At 43.5% G+C, this 21,467-nt stretch overlaps 1 protein-coding gene across 1 annotated transcript in view; it reads left to right on the top strand.

Moving 5' to 3' along the window:
• Positions 1 to 21,467, top strand: part of GABRA3 (gamma-aminobutyric acid type A receptor subunit alpha3) — a 196,090-nt gene that overhangs the window by 52,413 nt on the left and 122,210 nt on the right. The window contains exon 2 of the mRNA XM_069748611.1: positions 15,393 to 15,501. Within this exon, the coding sequence (XP_069604712.1) occupies positions 15,413 to 15,501 (89 nt within the window). The 5' untranslated portion in view covers positions 15,393 to 15,412. The remainder of the gene's footprint in view (positions 1 to 15,392; positions 15,502 to 21,467) is intronic.

Here is a 21,467-nt window from a genome sequence, read left to right as displayed (position 1 = left end):
TCCAAAGCACACCGCCAGGGCAACGAAGGAGTGGCTTCGTAAGAAGCATTTCAAGGTCCTGGAGTGGCCTAGCCAGTCTCCAGATCTCAACCCTATAGAAAACCTTTGGAGGGAGTTGAAAGTCCGTGTTGCCAAGTGAAAAGCCAAAAACATCACTGCTCTAGAGGAGATTTGCATGGAGGAATGGGCCAACATACCAACAACAGTGTGTGGCAACCTTGTGAAGACTTACAGAAAACGTTTGACCTCTGTCATTGCCAACAAAGGATATATTACAAAGTATTGAGATGAAATTTTGTTTCTGACCAAATACTTATTTTCCACCATAATATGCAAATAAATTGTTAAAAAAACAGACAATGTGATTTTCTGGATTTTTTTTCTCAGTTTGTCTCCCATAGTTGAGGTCTACCTATGATGTAAATTACAGATGCCTCTCATCTTTTTAAGTGGTGGAACTTGCACTATTGCTGACTGACTAAATACTTTTTTGCCCCACTGTATCATGACACAAGGACAGATAAGGGCATAAATGACGTCCATAGATTTGCAATTAATGTAAGCCTTCAGTGGATGCCTACTGTGACTGGTTGGATGCTCAAATACATCCCGAGTCGGGGCCATGTAGGGACAGATCTTGCAATCCCCACATGGAATGACCCAGGTGCACCGGGTACTGAAGTCATCCCTGCCCAGAGGGGTGCAATTTCCAATTTCTTCTAGCACTTAGAGGTTTTGTATATGGAGTCCACAAACTATTCTACAATAATTTGTTTTCCCGGAGTCAATAGCGCTCTGTCTCTTCCAAGTCTTGCCATGTGGCTAAGCAGTACTGTACAGCCACATATGGGAATAAGGGGTATTGTCACATTCAGCAGAAATTGTGTGACGAATTTTGGTGACATTTTTACCCATTTCTCCATGAGAAAGTGTAAAATCTGGAGCTAAAACAAAATTTTTATGCTAAAAAATTTAATTACGGTATTTTTTCTTCACTGCCGATGATATAACTTTCTGTAACATACGTGTCTTTCCCTTCTGAGATTTGCACTGTGCCTCAAAAGTAGTTTTTGACCACATATGGGTTATTGGCGCACTCAGGAGAAATTGCATAACAAATTGTATGGTTAATTTTCTCCTATTGTCCCTGTTTGAAAATTTTAAACTTAGAGCCAAAGCAACATATTAGTGGAAAAAAATGGAAATTTTACATTGACTTGGCCCAATGTTATACAATTCTGTCAATCACCTGAGGATTAGTAATGCTCACCCCTAGATGAATTCCTCAAGAAGTGCAGTTTCCAAAATGAGGTCACTTGTGGGGATTTCTGCTGCTTTGGCACCTTAGGGGCTTTGTCAGTTTGACATGACATCCTCAATTTATTGCAGCCGAAAAGGAAAAATTGCGCTCCAGAATTCAATGGCGCTCCTTCCCTTTTGAGCCATGCTGTGCGCCCAAACAGTAGTTTTCCTCCACATATGGGGTATCGGCATGCTCAGGAGAAATCGCACAACAGATTTTATGTTCCATTTTCTCTGGTTACCCTTGTGATAAGGGAAACATTTTTGTTTAAAGCAACATTTTTGCAGTAAAAATGTAGTTTTTCATTTTCACAGCTTAACATTATAAAATTCTATGAAGCACCTGTGGGTTCAACATGTTCACCACAACTCTAGATGAATTCCTTTAGGGGTCTGGTTTCCTAAATGGGGCCACTTGTTTCCACTGCTTAGGCACATCAGAGGTAAACAAGACATGGCGTTCTGTATCTATTCCAGCTAATTTTGCGCTTCAAAAATCAAATGCTGCTCCTTCCCTTCCAAGTCCTGCCATGAGTCCAAACATTAGTTGTCTAACATAATATGGGGTATTGGCGTACTTAGGAGAAATTGCACAACAAATTGTATGGTGCACTTTCTCCTGTTACCTTTTTGAAAATAACAAATTTGGGGCTAAAGCAACATTTTTGTTGGAAAAAGGGAAATTTTCATTTTTATCCTTCCACATTGCTTTAATTCTGGCAAAGCCCCAAAAGCTTTAAAAAACTTTTTGAATGTGGTTTTGAGGACCTACAGGGGGTGCAGTTTTAAGAATGGTGTCACTTTTGGGTAATATCTGTCACATACTACTGCAAAGTCACTTCAAATTTGAGGTGGTCCCTAAAAAAATTGGTTTTGTAAATGTTGTTGAAAAAATTAGAAATTGCTGATCAACTTTTAACCCTTCTAACTTCATAATGAAAAAAATATGTTTAAAAAATAATGGTGATGTAAAGTAGACATGTGGGAAATGTTATTTATTAACTATTTTGTGGGGTATAACTCTCTGGTTGAAGAGCATAAAAATTCAAAGTTTGAAAATGGCTAAATTTTCCAATTTTTTTTTGTCAAAGCTTTGATATTTTCATAAATGAAAGTAGACCATGTCACAAATATGAAGTACACTGTATCATGAAAAAAAGAGTCTCAAAATCACTGGGATATGTTGTAGTGTCCCAGAATTATAATAACCTCATAAAATGGCACTGCTCAGAATTTAAAAAATTGGCCTGGTCAGGAAGGTGGAAACAGGCTGAGGGTGAAGGGGTTAAGATATTCAAAACCACATTCTGGAACATTGTTAACCCTTCAGATGCTTCAAAGGAATTAATATAAAGTGGAATGAAACAATGGAAATATATTGCGTTAGCCCACATTTTTAATTTTCGCAAGGGAAAAAAGACAGATTGCAGACACTATATTGCATAGCATTTATATATACAGTATATATACGAGGGTGTACCCAAAAAACAAGAATTACTTATTTTAAACTTTTTTATTCAAGATGACATCTTCAAAACATCAATCGCCTTCAAAATTAATGTTGTGCACTTGGCCCAGCGTTTTTTTCCACTGTTTGAAACATTTTATTTATTCTTCTGAGCTAATGCTCTGAAGTGCCTCCAGCTATTTTGTCCCGAAAATGCATTCCCTTTTTTTTTTAACCCATAAAATGAAAGTCGGGTTAAAAATATTAGCTGATGAAAAAATGAATACACCCCACATCAATAACTACTACATCTAGTACAGGGCCGGCTCCAGGTTTTCGATGGCCCCGGGCGAAAGAGTCTCAGTGGGCCCCCCCCCTTTAACACATACCCCGATTTATGATGCACAGATATGGCAGAGAAATGTATAGTACAATGCCAGATTTCACTTCTTACATGAGTGACAACTATTGTAAATTCTGCAGTGTATATATACAGGAGTGGTACTGTGCAGTGTATATATACAGGAGAGGTGCTGTGCAGTGTATACATACAGGAGGAAAGGTGCTGTGCAGTGTATATATAGGACAGGAGGAAAGGTGCAGTGTATATATACAGGAGAGGTGCTGTGCAGTGTATATATACAGGAGGAAAGGTACTGTGCAGTGTATATATTCAGGGGGAGAGGTGCTGTGCAGTGTATATATAGAGGAGGAGTGGTACTGTGCAGTGTATATATACAGGGGGAGAGGTGCTGTGCAGTGTATATATACAGGGAGAGAGGTGCTGTGCAGTGTCGTGAGCAGGGCGTTGTTGTATCAGAAAATCTTTTCTGTTTTGAGTTTTTCTATGAAAAAAATATTTTTCTACATAAACGTTTGGTTTTGCGGCCCCGACAGATCTGTGCTACAAAGTAACAGGCGGCTCGGGCATTAATGAGGGACCTGATGCTGAATCCTTTCCACAAACCCTAATGACCCAATTAGAAGCTCATTAAACTCCTCCCTGTCCCGAGCAGTCATGTACAGTATGGGGGGATACTGCAGCCCACCCCCTGACTGCTCCATTCCATACACTGCCCTCTGTCGCGCTCACTATTATCTGTGCATTTCTCCGTCATCGTTACCCCATGTTACCCTTGTCACCCCCCACTACAGAGTAGCAGGGCAGCCAATGTCACAGGTCACCCCCTCCCGGACCCTAATGGCAGCAGGAAATGTCTGCTCCTCTATTGGGTGTGAACCTGATTTAATCAATGAATAATGTGGATTTGTTGCCGGTGGCTGTAGGGGAAGGGTTAAGTGATGCCATGTCCTTGGTGGGAGCAGTGGCAGCTGCTGGGACCTGGACAGACACAGCCAATGTTGCTGTGACTGCACAGTGTGACCTGGAGGAGAGAAGCTGAGACTCCGCAGCAGAAATCACCCACATGCCAGCACTGGGCAGAGTCCCTCCAGTCACCAGCCTGGGGCCACGGGGCCCCAACGTACAGCCCACAGCTCAGTTTTATCCATGGCAGCAGCTCCCCTTCCTCCTGGCATTTGGTTAACCCCATTTATGCGGGTTGGATTGTTATCTTTAAGGTTTAGCAATAACCTTCATACAGATGGGAAGGGGTTAAGCTTCTTCCTACCCCACTGGTGCAGGTTCGGTGTGGTATGCATGTATTCTGGGGTTCTGGGTGAGCTGGGCAGCTGCAGGTTGCAGGCTGCACCCCACCAGCTGCTCCTCCAGATATCACCCACATTTTTAGGCAGTGGAGACAGACAGCAGCAGACTGAGCCACAAGTCCATCTGCAACCACTGCTGGATATCATAGCACTCACTCAGGCACTGGTAGGAGCTCTGGAATCTGCCTGATAAGTTCAGCAGCACTGCAGCCAGCCAGGGGCGGAGATCAGAGCAGAGAACGTGCTCTCTCCACCCACAAACAATGTCACACTGGCTGCCTTCTCTTAACCCCTATGTGTGCCTGCCTGGCTGCACTGACTGAGTGAGAAGATGCTTGTGTCAGAGCTGGCACATAGGGGTTAAGAGAACGCAGCCAGCAGTGGCTTTGTGGGCGGAGAGAGCATGTTCTCCTGCTCTGCTCTCCCAGCTGTATCTATGACAGCGTGAGTGGGCCCCCCTCTCTCTCTAGGGCCCCGGCATTTGCCCAGGTGCGCCGGGTGCTGATGCCGGCCCTGATCTAGTATTCTGTATGACCTCCATGATTTGTAAGGACAGCACCAAGTCTTCTAGGCCTGGAATAAATAAGTTGTTGGCATAATATAACATCAATCTTATTCCATTCTTACAAGAAGGAGCTCTTTTAGAGTCTTGATGCTGGAGAGTGGTGACAACTTGTCTTGTCTGAATTCTCCATAGGTGTTTGGTTGGGGGTCAGATCAGGAGACACTTGGCTACTAAAATTTCATCCTGTTCCTTTTCAGAAATGCAATAGATGTGTGTTTTGGATCATTGTCATGTTGGAAAAGTTAACGTCTAATAAGGGTATAGAGTGATGGCGGCATCTTCTATTTGGATGTACTGTAGAACAGTACATCTATGAATTCTTGATACCATCAATGAAATGTAGCTCCCGGACACTAGCAGCATTCATGCTGCCCCACATAAGGACACTACCACCGCTATGTTTCATTGTAGGCACCATGCAGTCACATGCCAACTAGACATGCGCAGCCTCAAACGACTAGTTGGAATGTGACCAAAGATATGCAAATCACATTGTTCTGTCTTCTTACACGTTGACACGGTGTGAAATCTGACATACAGCATAAACCACTTCTGTCTTCCAAATAAGCAGACCGTTCTCTGCAGTCTAGCTTCTTGTTTATTGGTGAACAGGAATAGAACATGCGGTAAAACTATAAGAATACAAACAACATAGGTAAGTATCAGGCAAATAATCACACAGCTGACACTTTACAATTAACAGGAAAGTATACAGTGTGATGCAAACTTGAATATGGAAATACACAGATCTCTAATAATCATATCTCTTTTGTACTATGCTATGCTGTTAATCACATTTCTGTACAATACTGCATTGCAAGAACAGAGATATGAATCTTACCAGATATGCTCTACCAGATAGCAAACTCAAGTTGGAGCAGTTACAAGAGGGCAAATAAACATGTGTGTCCCAGGAAGTACACAGAAGAAAATGGAGCTTCTTCTTCCCAGAATACCGTGCTTTAGTCCCACAAAGCAACACTCTATTTGCTGCTAAAGACACAGGTTATAAAATTCAGCCACCTCTAGATGATGCTATAATAACGCAACAAACCAGCACATAAATATGAACATATTGCCCTATATTCAGAAGGGCAGAACAAATATTCTTGTGGTTAAATAACAGGGACTTTCCTCTCACAAACGATGTTGTTGCGGAGATAGTGTGGTTAAGCTGCACATTTTACTCTTTGTAGTACAAGGGTTGAATTTTGGAATTGCTTTCACAGATTACATTTACATATGGTGGATCTATAGTCCACAGTGGCGGTCAATTTATATTTCAGATATTATATGCAGATCTTTCTAAAAACCTTAGGGTCCTTTCTAGTGAAGGGTGAACGTGCTTGAATAATTTCTTATCTCAGCATGCTCGGTTGTTATATCTTATAATGCTTATATTATACTAGATGGTGGCCCGATTCTAACGCATCGGGTATTCTAGAATATGCATGTCCACGTAGTATATTGCCCAGCCACGTAGTATATTGCCCAGCGATGTAGTATATTGCCCAACCACGTAGTATATTGCCCAGTGACGTAATATATTGGCCAGTCACATAGTATATTGGCCAGTCACGTAGTATGTTGCCCAGTGATGTAGTATATTGGCCAGTCACGTAGTATATTGGCCAGCCACATAGTATATAGCAGAGCCACGTAGTATATTGCCCAGCCACGTAGTATATTGCCCAGCCACATAGTATATTGCCCAGTCACGTAGTATATTGCCCAGCCACATAGTATATAGCAGAGCCACATAGTATATTGCCCAGCACAGAGCCACGTAGTATAGAGACGTAAAAAAAAAAAAAAACATATACTCATCTTCCGAAGGCCCGTTGGAAGTCCTGCAGGTGGTCCCTGGGCTGGTGTGAGCAGGACCTATGATGACGTCGCGGTCACATGACTGTGACGTCACGGCAGGTCCTTGTCGCACACCAGCCCTGGGACCGGAAGCTGCCGCTTGCAATGGAGCGGTCCCGGGAGCGTGGCGAGGAGCGGCAAAGGCGGCGGAGGGTGATTATAGCAGGTTTTTTTTTTTTTTTTTAATTATTTTTAACATGACCTATTTTTACTACCATGACAGGCAGCTGCCGAGACAAATCAACGAACGAATAACCGTGACAGAAGGACAGACAGACAGACGGAAGTGACCCTTAGACAATTATATATATAGATTTGCATCCCTGGGACTGCATGATTCGTGGCTCTTAGACAGCCTGAACACATGCGGGGATTGCCTGTTTGTTAGATTAGATGTTATCCGAGCATGTTCACCCACCACTAGTGCTTTTACATTGCGTTTTTGGTCCCCGTTAGGGCATACAGCCTAAATCCCTTGTAAAACTGGGTCCGGACACAAGCTTCGATGGAGCCAATAGACTGTAATAGTGACAGCAGAGCGAACGTGCAATTTTTAGAAGTAAACTGCATCTGAGTGTCTGCCTCCTGAAGGCATACACTCCCGAAAAAAGTGCACAGCAGAGCTTGGCCCCATGCATGCATCCAGACCCCATTTTGTAGAGGATTTTGGACATACGCCCCGATATGGACACAGAACACAATGTGAAAACACCCTTATGCACAACTCTGGAACTGAAAAATACTGTGAGTCTTAAGGTACCGTCACACTAAGCGACGCTGCAGCGATACCGACAACGATGTCTATCGCTGCAGCGTCGCTGTTTGGTCGCTGGAGAGCTGTCACACAGACAGCTCTCCAGCGACCAACAATCCCGAGGTCCCCGGTAACCAGGGTAAACATCCGGTAACTAAGCGCAGGGCCGCGCTTAGTAACCCGATGTTTACCCTCGTTACCAGCGTAAAAGTTTAAAAAAAACAAACACTTGTTGACGTCACCGCTCTGCTTTCCGGCCGCTGTGCTCACAGCCAGTGCAGGAGGAGTGCAGAGAAGCTGAGCGCCGGGGACAGACAGTGGTAGGTAAGTATGAACTGTTTGTTTTTTTTTACTTTTACGCTGGTAACCAGGGTAAACATCGGGTTACTAAGCGCGGCCCTGCGCTTAGTTACCCGATGTTTACCCTGGTTACCAGTGAAGACATCACTGGATCGGTGTCACACACGCCGATCCAGCGATGTCCACGGGAGATCCAGCGACGAAATAAAGTTCTGGACTTTCTTCAGCGACCAACGATCTCCCAGCAGGGGCCTGATCGTTGGTCGCTGTCACACATAACGATTTCCTTAACAATATCGTTGCTACGTCACAAAAAGCAACGATATCGTTAACGATATCGTTAAGTGTGACAGTACCTTTACAACAGGAAAATTTGGAAATGTAATTCAAAAGTGGAGCTGTTATTGTTACTCAATGTGATGAAAGCATATTAATGCGTGGCACACGCTGATACAATCAAGGATCCTAAATAGAAATCTTGCACTCAATCAAGATTTGGATTATCTCTTCTATTCTCTCTTGTCTCTGTCACTTTTTCTCTTGACCCTTTCATTCTGCACTCTGCTGTGACACACAATCTTTCACACAGCTATGGCCCATTTAAAGAAGTGAATGAGTGCTCATAGGAACGCTCATTCCTGGTTATAGGCCCATTAAAAACAGCCCGGCAATCACTAGAAGAATAAGCAAAACTCATGTGTATGCTCCAGAGCCGCTGAGAGTCAGTGACCACATGACACATGCTCACATGATAGTTTGTGAGCATGCACGCTGTGTGCGCCACTGTGTTTCCGCTCACCACTTTGACCCCCAGCCGCTCTGGAGCATGCGCACACCAGATATGCGGTGAGATTGGAGATTTTTTTAAAAGGCATTTGACTGATTGTGACTGAAAAGCTAGAAATCCCCACCCCTTTGTCTGAAACAGAAGATATGTGGGGCAATCATCAAAGTATAAAAAGGGATTTTTGCGCTAAATCCTGGGACATATTACTAGTGAAAACCATGACAGTGATGCCATGTGCATCACTAACAAGACATTGGGGGCAGTTTTATGGCAAAAAAGGAAGTGAAAGGTTCCTTGTATTTAGCCTGTTAGGGTTATGGCTTGTTCATTATCATCATTCGGAAAGGCCATGTGATGCAAATTTCCCAACTTTATAAAACCTCTAACATTGTGGCAAAAAACAGTAGCCATGGGTTCTTCTAAGCAGCTGAACAGCACTTTGAAAATGAAAATGGTGGAGGCCCAGAAAGCAGGAGAAGAAGAAGATAGCAAAGCATTTTCAAGTTTCCCTTTCCTCTGTTCGAAATGTAATTAAGAAATGGCAGTTAACAGGAACAATGGAGGTCAAGATAATAAGGTCTGGAAGACCAAGCAAAATTTCAGTGAGAGCTGTTCGTAGGATTGCTAGAGAGGCAAATCAGAACCCTCACTTGACTGCAAAAGACCATCAGAAAGATGTAGCAAACACTGAAGTGGTGGTACATTGTTTTACTGTTCAGAGACACCTGCACAAATATGGCCTTAATGGAAGATTCATCAGAAGAAAACCTATCCTGCATCCTCACTATAAAATTCAGCATCAGACTTATGCAAACGATCATCTAAACAAGCCTCATGGATTTTGGAAACTAGTCCTGTGGACTGATGAAGATAAAATAGAACTCTTTGGCTACAACGATCAATGGTATGTGTGGAGAAAAAAGGGTACAGAATTTCAGGAAAAAAACATCTCGCCAACCATTAAGCATGGGGGTGGATTAATCTTGCTTTGGGGTTGTGTTGCAGCCAATGACACAGGGAACATTTCACTGGTAGAGGGAAGAATGGATTCAATTAAATTTCAACAAATTCTTGATAACACCATCTGTAAAAAAGCTGAAGATGAAAAGAGGAAGAGGATGGCTTCTACAAATGTCACGCCGCTACCACTGCCTTCCCGGATGTCCTCTTATGCTTACCGCTCCACGGCATCCCGGCGCGATACTGTTCCTTCTTTGGCGTCTTCTCTCCTGCTCGCACGGCCGGCTTCTTGTCAGGTGCGTGCGCGCACTGGGTTTCCCAGTGCGCGCGCACACTGCCCTCTATGATTCCAGCCACTCTGCCCGCTCTATTCCTCTGGAGGACCCTGACCCGGAAGGTACGCCGCCGCTCTGCTTATCAGGCCGCCTCTTCCGTCTGGTGGTGCCTGATTATCATTTGTCTTGCAGAAGTGACTCTGGCCCTCGCGGTCTCTTCATTTGACCTTGTGAAATATCTTATGCCTAACCCTTGCCCTTCTTTTGTTTTTCTTTTAGTCCTGGTCGTCCCTCACCTCTGATTTTCCTGTGTATCTGTGTTCCTGTTGTGCCAGTCTGCTGCTTGTCATTTCCACATCCTGGTTCCAGTATCCCCACCGTGTATTCCGGTTTGTCTCCTACCTTCTCTCTGGCTCCCGTGTTTTTTCCGTAACAGCCTGCCTACCAGACCTGTCCATCTTTTCCTGCATCTCTGCCTACCTATCGTCTCGTTTATTTCTCCTTTTCATCTGCGGTCATTTCTGTTCCCTTGCCTTGGGTACCAGCTGCCGTAGCAGTAGTCTCCCCTGGGTCTGCTCCTAACACTCCCTGTATAGGAGGTGGTCTACCAGGTCTCCTCGCCCTAGGAAGGTTCGCTGTTGCGGTCCAGTGGGTTCACCCTCTAGAGTCTTCCAAGCCTTACAAGAAATGGATAAAGATCCTGCAAACAAGTCAGAATCCACAATAGACGACCTCAAAAGACACAAGCTGAAGGTTTTACAATGGCCCTCACAGTCCCCTGATCTGAACTAAGTGAAAATCTGTCCTGCCTGTATACTCTTTTCCTCCCCACCCAGGAGCTGTGGTAGGATCAGACCATGTCCCTGTATGGTCAGACACGGCCATTTCACAGTACACAGCAGGGGCACATTTATAAGATTATCTCAGCACAGGAACATGTCATTTACACACATCCAATTGTTGCAATTATTATTATTCCAAGATCTATTGGTTAAAAATAACTTTTGTTTGTGGGGAAACCGCTAACATAGTAGAGGCCAGAGATTTGTGTGAAAAAAATACAATCAACCATTTGTAAATAAATAACAACTACTTAACATTGTTTAATTAAATCTAGAGCCATAATATTAACTGGATCAGGTCTTCGTGACATAGCTACAACAACACCGTAATTAGGCAATGATATTAATGAAAAAGTGTAGCATAATCCTCCACACCTATGAAGATTTCGAAACAGTATAGTGCTAATAGGCCATCATTTTTTCATAGAAACAGGTTCTGCTTAGTGCAGGGATAATTTTGTCCTGGGTGGGAATCAAGGAACTCTTCCAACTGCTTGTCAAGGCTCATTTACTATCTATTAGAATTTAGGCAGCTACCATTTTGACCTGAGCAGGGAGGGCATCAATATCCAAAAAGCATAAGTGCTAAGGAAGGAGATGTGTATCGATAAAGATTGTGAAATCTTATTGAAAATAGAGTTCCAAAAGTTAGAAATTCAAGAGCATGCCCATAATATGTGGATGAGGGTCCCTCTTTACCCACAACTTCACCAAGGAGCCGGGATAGATGTGACTGAGCTTGGCTGGGGTGTAGCGCAATTAAATGTTTTATTCATACATGCAAGAGAGTCAAGTAGGAGGGGCCTATGATAAACTTCTCCCATGATAGTGTCATGCAGGGTGATGGATAAGTAAGTGTACAACCTGAAGAGGGAAGGGGAAGCCCAAACACTAGGGAAGATGGGAGTGGAGACCCCTAGGCAGATCTAAAATCACACTGTCTGCCCTAAACATCCCTAAATAAGTTCTGCACTTATCGCCGAGCAGGACCCTAATCCCTGACTGACCCTAGGCCATAGGGAGGGGAGGGGATGCCACTGGTCAGTCCCGACTAAAACAAAAGACAGAGAGGGTAGACGAATGAGAACACTTAGCTTGAGAAGACAACCGAGATGTTATGCCAGCAATCCTCCAAGGGTCCTCAGGGAAGACACTAACTGACTGCTAGAACTTCCATCAAGACTGAGCCAAGTATGAGCTGACACCTGCACCATGCTGCAGCAATTGAATGTATTTAAATCTTTAGCACAGGTGTGTGATTAGCAGCATTAGTTACCTAACTAATGGGTCCTAGAGGGAGAAGGATATCGCTCTGTAACGGTGATGCAAAAATCAAGAATGTGCTTGAGCTAAACGCAAAGACCTTCTACAGCCGTATCCAGGATGACTGTCTGTCACACCTGACACACCCATGACAGATAGGAATGGAGTGGATTTGAAAAATACATGTTTAGAGCCTAATATTGAGACCTTTACTAGAGAAATGTAGAAGTGACTACAGTTTACAAGATCTGTGTCAAAGAAATGGGCGTTTACATTAAAGGGAATTTATCTGCAGGTTTTTGCTATTTATTCTGATGTTTCATTACAATGAGTGTTTTATCAACAAAAAATTATCATTGCCGGACTACCTCTCATGTGCCTCCTGGTCCAACTCCGCCTCCAGCACTGATAAGTAGTTCACTGTCACTGTACTATGCACACAGAAAGCTCCTAATCAGCGGTGGGGGCAGTGGCAGCTTTCTGAGCTCTGCTACCTGGAAGTGGTGATGAATAACTTCAATTTGGTGATATCAGCCTCCCTCCATGAGGTCGCCCACTTGATAGATGCCTTTTTCGTCCTCCCCTCAGAAACAGACGTCCGGGAGACATAATTGTAGAGTTGCGATAGGTGTGATAAGAAGTAGAGAGTACTTTGCACTCGCTTTCCTAGAGTGAAATGATTCCCAGTTATTTAGGATATAGAAAGAGTTAAAGGTAGAGAGTTTGAGGGATGCAATTAGTAAGGTCGGGCTCATGTTCCCCAAATCAGGGCTTGCTACGTTTTCTTTTGGACACTTTTTTCTGCCGTATCTTCCCATTTGAGGCGTGTACTTAGACGTGATTTACTGTGTTTTGGTACCCATCCGAAATAGATGGATACAGCTGAAAATCATGCCTGACGGAGTGACTCTTTCTGCATCATTCCAGTCAATGACCCCATCAATGCAAAAGTGTGAATCAGTTTTCCAGGGCTTCAGATGATGCCACCAACATGGGAAACAAATGCAAATTTAATCCAGTCTAAGGCTTTAAGACTGTTCAAGCTAGGGAGTCCTCCATTTGTACCCATAGTTGAAAGGTATCTCCAGACCACCAGCTCCTCATGCAGCTGATAGTAGTCATAAGTTTGGTAAGTTCAGAACACCCATTTTTTCTTTGCTTTTGTTTAATGGTTTAAAAACTATTCTTGGTCTTCCCGACTGTCAAAAAAAAGAAAAGTTTAAGATTTTTATGAGCTTTGTTGATAAAATGATAGTGGAGTGTTAATAGGTCAGCTGTGGAGCATATAGAGTATGTTGGAGAGTATGATCACTTGAAAAACTGTTTTGCAAGGATCAGATCATGTGATGGATTTAATGGTGGAAGATTGAGCAATATTCAGCAAAGATCAGGAACATGATCTGTGACTGGTGGGAAACAGGTATCGTCTCTTTCTGAGGCGTGGTGGATACGACGAATGTGGTACAAGTCCTTCCCAGCCAGGACGGGAGCCCCGAAGTAGGTGTCCCTCCTGGATGAGCTGTAAATCATAAATCATCTATGGATGAAGCCAATATTTTGACCCTAAAGGTATTTTCCAGAATAAAGCAAAGTGCCATAGTCGTTCCTAAAACATTGTGCCTGGATTCTAGAGAAATACACCCCATAAATTGTTACGTGGGATCTCCCCACACAGCAATACCATACAAGTGGACGCTAACTGCATTTTACACACACTGCAGAGCTCAGAAGAAGGAAGGGGATTGAATTTGCTCCCTCAGATTTTGCTAGATATTTTCCTTACTGCTTTAGCAATGATGGCTTTTCCGTCGGTTAGGTCGTCAATGTCTGATCGTGGGGGTGCAACACACGGCACCTCGCCAGGCAGCTGTTCCCATTGTCAGTGGCAGCCGTAAGTGCGCAGTCAATATCTGGAGGGTTAAGCAGCCAAGAATGTTGCTGCCATTGGCTCTGGTTCTTGTTGTATGAGGTATGCTGTTAGAGCACTAGTGATGGTATCAGGCTCAGCTCTTGTGCCTGCACAATGATCTGGGTGTTCTGGTAGGTGCATTTCCTGGAGCTCCATTCCCAAACAGTACGTACCAGTACATCCAGTGTCAAGATGTGGTTAAAGGACAAGAAGCAAAAACCTCAGACATGACTACCACTACCCAGTGGCACCCCACACTAGGTAGTTTTTGACACTGAGTGCATCCACTAGCAGTGAACACTCTCCTCACTTGCATCACTCCTGTGATAAAACAAACGGTTATGTCGTGACATACACATACAGTGGCAGAATTAATAAAGATCAGTAACATAATAATTAACAATGTATCACATGTCATGGCATGAAATAAGATTATAATGAACTTGATCAGTGACCGCTGGGACCCGCATTGAAGAGCACTTTTATCCTTTTTTAGACTGGAGCAGCAGAGCATCAGAGAGGAGCTAACTTATTTTTCAAGTGTCTTACATGTATGTGCCATGCTGTGATAGTCTTAGGTAGAGGAAGGAGGCCTCAAACTGTCCCTGGAACTGGGACCATAACTATCACTGCTCTAAGGGTACTATTGATGGTAGAGAGGCCTGAGTCTCCGACCTCTTTATACTACTTCTAATCTCTGGTCTGTCCCCTCCCCCACTCCATGGAGCATGGGACACAAATGTAATGTGAAGACAAACAAGACAAAACAGGGAAAACAGAAACCTCTATCATACTACAACATTAACCAACAGTGGTTAGGAGGATGGGGACAGGGAGGAACAAACTAAATGGGAAACAGGGACCAAGAGATAAACACACGTACTACAGAACACCTCCACAACAACGTCTCTCCAAAACACTTAGCCTACGCACACCGCGCGTGAAGACTTATCTCCAATATCAACAACAAACTCCTATACAGCACAATGTCTCCTAACGGCAAGGAAGCACTGGCAAGACAGAGAGGGTCTGTCCAGGTTTTATAGGAAGAGTTAATGACCAAATCAGAAGCAGCTGAAATCGAGCTGCATTTTCCTGACCAGCATAGAAAGGGTCATTAACCTCTTCAGCACCAAAGGAAACCAAATTCATTCAATATGGGATCCAAACACACTGGGTAAATGGAAGATCTGCGATTTACAATATGCAATGATCGTCTACCCTCACATCTACCAGGCTGGCGTGACACACTTGTGACAGTATGCTCCCTGTTTCTTATGGAAGTACATGTAGCCCGTTCCATCGAATTGAATGTCAGTGCGCTCTTATATAGGTTCCATGGGTGCATGACGCTGTGTTAGCTGATGGTTTTAATGTTTTGGAGTTTATAGTTAGTAAAAACATTACAATTTTGAAATTGAAGAGTTACAAATGTATGTATTTTTTCATTACAGGTGGAGCAGATAGCCCCCTTATGGCGCGGGGACGGGAAGAGACATCTTTACTATCGCTGGTTGCGCTCGGAGTCCTGCTGCAGATGTGCCTACTGCCCCCAGGAAGAGGGTAAGACCAACAGGTCTGGATACAAGCTTCTCTGCCTGCAAGCTCTGCGCAGTTCCTCAGTAAAGTGCGATTGCACAATTAAAGCCTGATTTCTAAATGTGAATTACGTAACAAATCTTGCTGCAGTCATTTTTCTGATGCCTCCTTCTGAGGCCCCGTCTAGTCTCCTAAGGGTATGTTCACACTGGGGCTCTGCTGATAAAATGCAGAATAAAGTGCATAAGAGAATAATCCTATTTGTTTCGATGGAAAAACAACTTGCTGTTCCCAAGTTAGGGCTTTTTGGCTCCTTTTAAATGCTTTAAACTTTCAAGTAAGTGGCTAAAAGAAATAAGATGTCCATTCTCCTGGCATTTTCCGCTAGGTAACACTACATACTACACTACTGAAGTCAGCAGAAAAGCTAAAAAAAAAACCTGGGTGTCTTTTTGAACATTTTGTAAGCCCTGTCACTCTGGAAATCGCAGGTGTTTTATTCATTGTATAATGAATTTTTAAAAAATGCCTGCAAAAATGATAAAGCCCTACAGAAAACGATCAAAAAATGCTAAAAAAGAAAACAATGCTCATGGTTACAAATAGAAAACCACAGAAATAAGGAGCGATTCCTGTACTTTTTTTAATCATCGATAAAGCACAGTGTGATTGGAGCGCCCCCGTGTGCAGTGGGGTACTCGGTACCGGGTCCTTCAGGTTCTCGGGGGGATGTCACGGTGGCTGACCCAGTCCGTGGCCCTTGGGACTTCCATTGTAAAAGAGGGAAAGGTCTTTAAAGGGATAATGTTCGTGATGCCACCTGTGGTATTCGGTCAGGGTGACCGACGCTGCTTAGGGGTCCGCTGGGGTGATGTTATGGCAGCTAGATGGTATACCTTCCCACAGGTGAAGTATGTCCCCAGGGCTTCCCAGTGTGTAGATGGTGGATGGTGAGAGGCGCAGAGAAGAACGAGGACACAAGGTTGCAGTCTCTTTACCTTTTTACTGAAGGTTCAGCATCCACAGTCCAGAACACCAGATCTCAGGGTAGCCAGAGTCCGGCCGGTCTGAAGGCAAATCCAGAGTCCCCTTATCCAGGTGGAAATCAGTAGCCTTCCTCTAGCGCCTGGGTGCTGTAATAAGCCTCTCATAAGGTCCTCACAACTGTTGTAGATGTTACGTCTCTCTCTGTCCCCCAGATGGATAGGACAACCCATATGACCGGTGGCCTGAGGCTTTTTACAGGGACTCTAGCACGCCCCGGCCTCTCGTGGGTGCCACCATGCCTCCTGGGTATGGGGTGGATCAGTAACGTGAAATTAGCTGTCCTTCCGGTCTCTGGAGCAAGGCATAAAGGACTGTTGCTCCCTTGGTGTTCCGGCTACCGGGATCCTGCGCCTCAGAAGGAGGCAGCCTGTGCAGGGCTGAACTTCTTCTGGTTTCCACTCCTTTTGCTATGACTTCTTTCTCACTCTCTACAATACAGTTCTCTGTTCGCGTCCTTTCTTAGGATGCTGCCACACGTGGGGCAGGCACAGCTCCGTGACCTTCCGTCCAGGCCTCTGACAGGCTCCCACCCCTGTCAGGGACCAACTACCTGAGCCAAGCTCAGCCAGCAACTGCCTAACTTCCTCTCCAGGCCACCGGTTTTACCTAAATGTGAAGAGTGCCATAATAAATAGGAGCATAGCTCCCCCTGGTGGACTGGAGTATGAAATGTGTTGTATGTTTGTGGTACCTGGTAAAGAGATCTCCTTCATTACCTCCTAGAGGTGAATGATATTAGTGCAATGACCAGGACCTTGGGGCTCTGCATGAACATATCCTAACAGATCTTACTGTCCTTGTCATTGATGGTAATGTACATAGGAAAAGTTCCCCGGAGGGAGTCAGTCTTTTCTCATGGAGCCAGAAGCTGGTAGGGAAATGGCTCCATTCCTGGGATGATTCAGGAAGATGTGCCCTTTAACTACGGAAGGTAATTTGCATAGTGCTGGGGGATTTTTGTGTTTTTCAACCACATGTACATTAACCTGAAAGGGATATTCCTATCTCCAAGATCCTATCCCAATATGTAGTAGGAGTAATACTAATAATATTACCAAATAGCTCCCATTAGAAATGTACTATAGTTCTTCTGATTAATAATAATAATTTTTTTTATATAGCGTTAACATATTCCACAGCGCGTTACAGTTTGCACACATTATTATCGCTTACCCCGATGGGGCTCACAATCTAAATTCCCTATCAGTATGTAATTTATAATGGCCATGGACAAGATAGAGATCCCCAACTCACATCAGGACTACAAGATCCCAGGTACTTTCAGCTGCATCACTTCTAATGTGGTGTACCTAATTATTTGTACTAAATATCCAACTGGGGGTCTGTATGTGGGGGAGACAGGGCAAAAGCTAAGAACAAGGATGAATTCTCATCACCACACAATAAGAGAAAAAAAAATGGATCTACCAGGCTGTGGCCAAACATTTTTGTCTCCCTGATCACAGCACCATGGACATGAGATTACTTGTATTGAAGGGTAACTTCAAATCTAAGAGAGACAGAAGAGACTGGGAGAATAAACTCATGACAACCTGTGACACTCTCAGTGCAGGAATGAATGTGTCGCATGGATATATGTCTTTCTACAGCAATTAAGGAATTTGCTCCTCAGACTGTGTGGGGGCATCACAACACAGACCCAGACCCCAATCAGAGGACAATAAAACATTCACTCTCCTTATCTATGAACTGTTCCAATATTTACGGCCACAACTGTTTATCACTCTCACTTAATGATAGTTCTGCTTCACTTATCTATTGCATTATTCCTGTGCCCTGTTGTGTATAAATATGTGATTATTCAGATTTTGCATTCGTCTATGCCTGATGAAGAGACCTGAGTAGTCTCGAAAGCTTGCAATTTGTTACCATCTTCTCAGTTAGCCATTAAAAGGTATCAACCACTGAGGACTCTCAAATCCAATTTTTTTTTAAACCAAATCTAAATATTTACATCAGCCACATGACCATTATCCAGATTTGCAATCCAAGTGCCAAGAATCAGTCACCAGGTTTAGCCACCTAATCTGAAAGCAGCATATAGTAGGGTCAGAGACCCTGATTCCAGCAACGTGTCACTTACTGGGCTGCTTGCTGTGGCTTTGATAAAGTCACAGTTTTATTAGTAGCAGGTTATCACTAAAGGAATAGTAAACCTGCTGCCATGTAGTCGAACTGTGCCCCCACCACTGATTGAACATTTTCTGCCTATGCACAGTGTACACAGGAAGCTGTGAATCAGTGGTGTGGTGGGGGGCGTATACAGAGCTTAGTATTTAGATACTTTCTAGATCTGGGGCAGAGAAAACTGAGATTTCATCAAAATGATAGCAAGCAGCCCAATAAGTGATACATCGTTGGAATCAGGGTCTCTGCTCCTACATCATACTGCTCTCAGATGCGTGAGCAAAAGCCCTGCACAAATTCCCTTTAAGAAAGTCGTCCCGATACTGGCCCATTTGTGAAGTGACACACGGTGTCCTCTACGGGTGTGCAAATATGCTTAATTTCTGTAGTGACATACCTTATGGTATTCATCCAGGGGCATGGTGGGAAACTTATTATTGTTTTGGGAGTTTTACAGACACCACTATTAGTTATGGAGAAAAGCCAGTAAAAAAATTATTTGTTATGTCGTCATGGGAGGATTAACCCCTCAATGACTACCGATACGCATAAAAGCAGCGGCCGCTAAGGGGCCTTATTCTCTCATCGATGTTTTAAAACAGTGATCAGGAAGAAGTGAATAATGCCCCCCAGTGTAGGAAAATATCTTTGGTCTCAGCTATCGGGGTAGCCGAGACCCTGGAGAACATGATCTGGGCTGTTTTGTCCGGTCCTTAAAAACGGCGATCATGTAAAAAACAGTGTGATCCGTTTAAAAATACATTTCTCTCTCCTCTGACATGATTTAACATATCATAGGACAGAGAAATGGTGTCCCCGAGCGCCCCACGGTAGTACTGAGATCCCCGGTCCTCCTCCTTCTCCTGAAGCAAAACTGGTTGGGCTTAGAGTTAGGGTTAGGGTTGTAATTAGGGTTATGGTTGTGCTTAGAGTTAGGGTTAGGGTTGTGCTCAGGGTTAGGCTTAGGGTTAGGGTTGTGCTTAGGGTTAGGCTTAGGTTTAGAATTAGGCTTAGGTGTTTTCAAAAGTTACAGCATTTGCAAAAAAAGTGATTTTTTTTTGTGTGGTTCTTCCTGATGAAGAAGTCACTTAGACTTTGAAACGCGTTGAATAAACCACCATTCTTTATGTGAAATCCGTCTGGACCAACAATTATTCAGCAGCGCAGACTATATCCACATTAACCCGTTCGTTTAAAAAAAATGATGAAGATATGATGCCATATTCAATATAAAGACTTAATGCTATCAAATTCTGTGTAGTACTTTTGAGTTCCAAAGGTTCACTACACTTGGATAAAATCTTTGAGGGGGGCCATTATACAGCATGGTGCAAAAAATGAGGCTTATTATACTGTATGGGCATTATATGGGCACATTATACTTGTATGGAGCACTATGTGTGGCCCATTATATACTGTATGGAGCAATATTTGGGGCCATTATACTGTATGGAACAAGATATGGGGCTCATTATACTGAATGGAGCAATATATATGGTCCATTATACTGCATGGTGCAACAAATGGGGCTCATTATACTGTATGGGTATTGGCACATTATACTTGTATAGAGCACTATGTGGGGCCCATTATATACTGTATAGAGCAATACATAGTAACATAGTTAGTAAGGCCGAAAAAAGACATTTGTCCATCCAGTTCAGCCTATATTCCATCATAATAAATCCCCAGATCTACGTCCTTCTACAGAACCTAATAATTGTATGATACAATATTGTTCTGCTCCAAGAAGACATCCAGGCCTCTCTTGAACCCCTCGACTGAGTTCGCCATCACCACCTCCTCAGGCAAGCAATTCCAGATTCTCACTGCCCTAACAGTAAAGAATCCTCTTCTATGTTGGTGGAAAAACCTTCTCTCCTCCAGACGCAAAGAATGCCCCCTTGTGCCCGTCACCTTCATTGATATAAACAGATCCTCAGAGAGATATTTATATTGTCCCCTTATATACTTATACATGGTTATTAGATCGCCCCTCAGTCGTCTTTTTTCTAGACGAAATAATCCTAATTTCGCTATTCTATCTGGGTATTGTAGTTCTCCCATCCCCTTTATTAATTTTGTTGCCCTCCTTTGTACTCTCTCTAGTTCCATTATATCCTTCATGAGCACCGGTGCCCAAAACTGGACACAGTACTCCATGTGCGGTCTAACTAGGGATTTGTACAGAGGCAGTATAATGCTCTCATCATGTGTATCCAGACCTCTTTTAATGCACCACATGATGCTGTTTGCCTTGGCAGCTGCTGCCTGGCACTGGCTGCTCCAGGTAAGTTTATCATTAACTAGGATCCCCAAGTCCTTCTCCCTGTCAGATTTACCCAGTGGTTTCCCATTCAGTGTGTAATGGTGATATTGATTCCTTCTTCCCATGTGTATAACCTTACATTTATCATTGTTAAACCTCATCTGCCACCTTTCAGCCCAAGTTTCCAACTTATCCAGATCCATCTGTAGCAGAATACTATCTTCTCTTGTATTAACTGCTTTACATAGTTTTGTATCATCTGCAAATATCAATATATGGGGCAATTATACTGTACTGAACAAGATATGGGGTCCATTATACTGTATGGAGCAATTTATTGGGCTCATTATACTGAATGGAGCAATACATGGGGTCCATTATATACTGTAAGGAGCAATACATGTGGCCAATTCAACTATATAGAGCAATGTATGGGCTCAATATACTGCATTGAGCAATACATTGGCCCATTATACTGTATGGAGCATTATATGGGGGCCATTATATACTGTATGGAGGACTACAT

This window comes from Ranitomeya imitator, chromosome 2 (assembly GCF_032444005.1).
Source record: "Ranitomeya imitator isolate aRanImi1 chromosome 2, aRanImi1.pri, whole genome shotgun sequence".
NCBI classification, from domain to species: Eukaryota; Metazoa; Chordata; class Amphibia; order Anura; family Dendrobatidae; genus Ranitomeya; species Ranitomeya imitator.
Note: the sequence above shows the minus strand (reverse complement) of the source record. Positions and strands in the feature narration are given on the sequence as shown.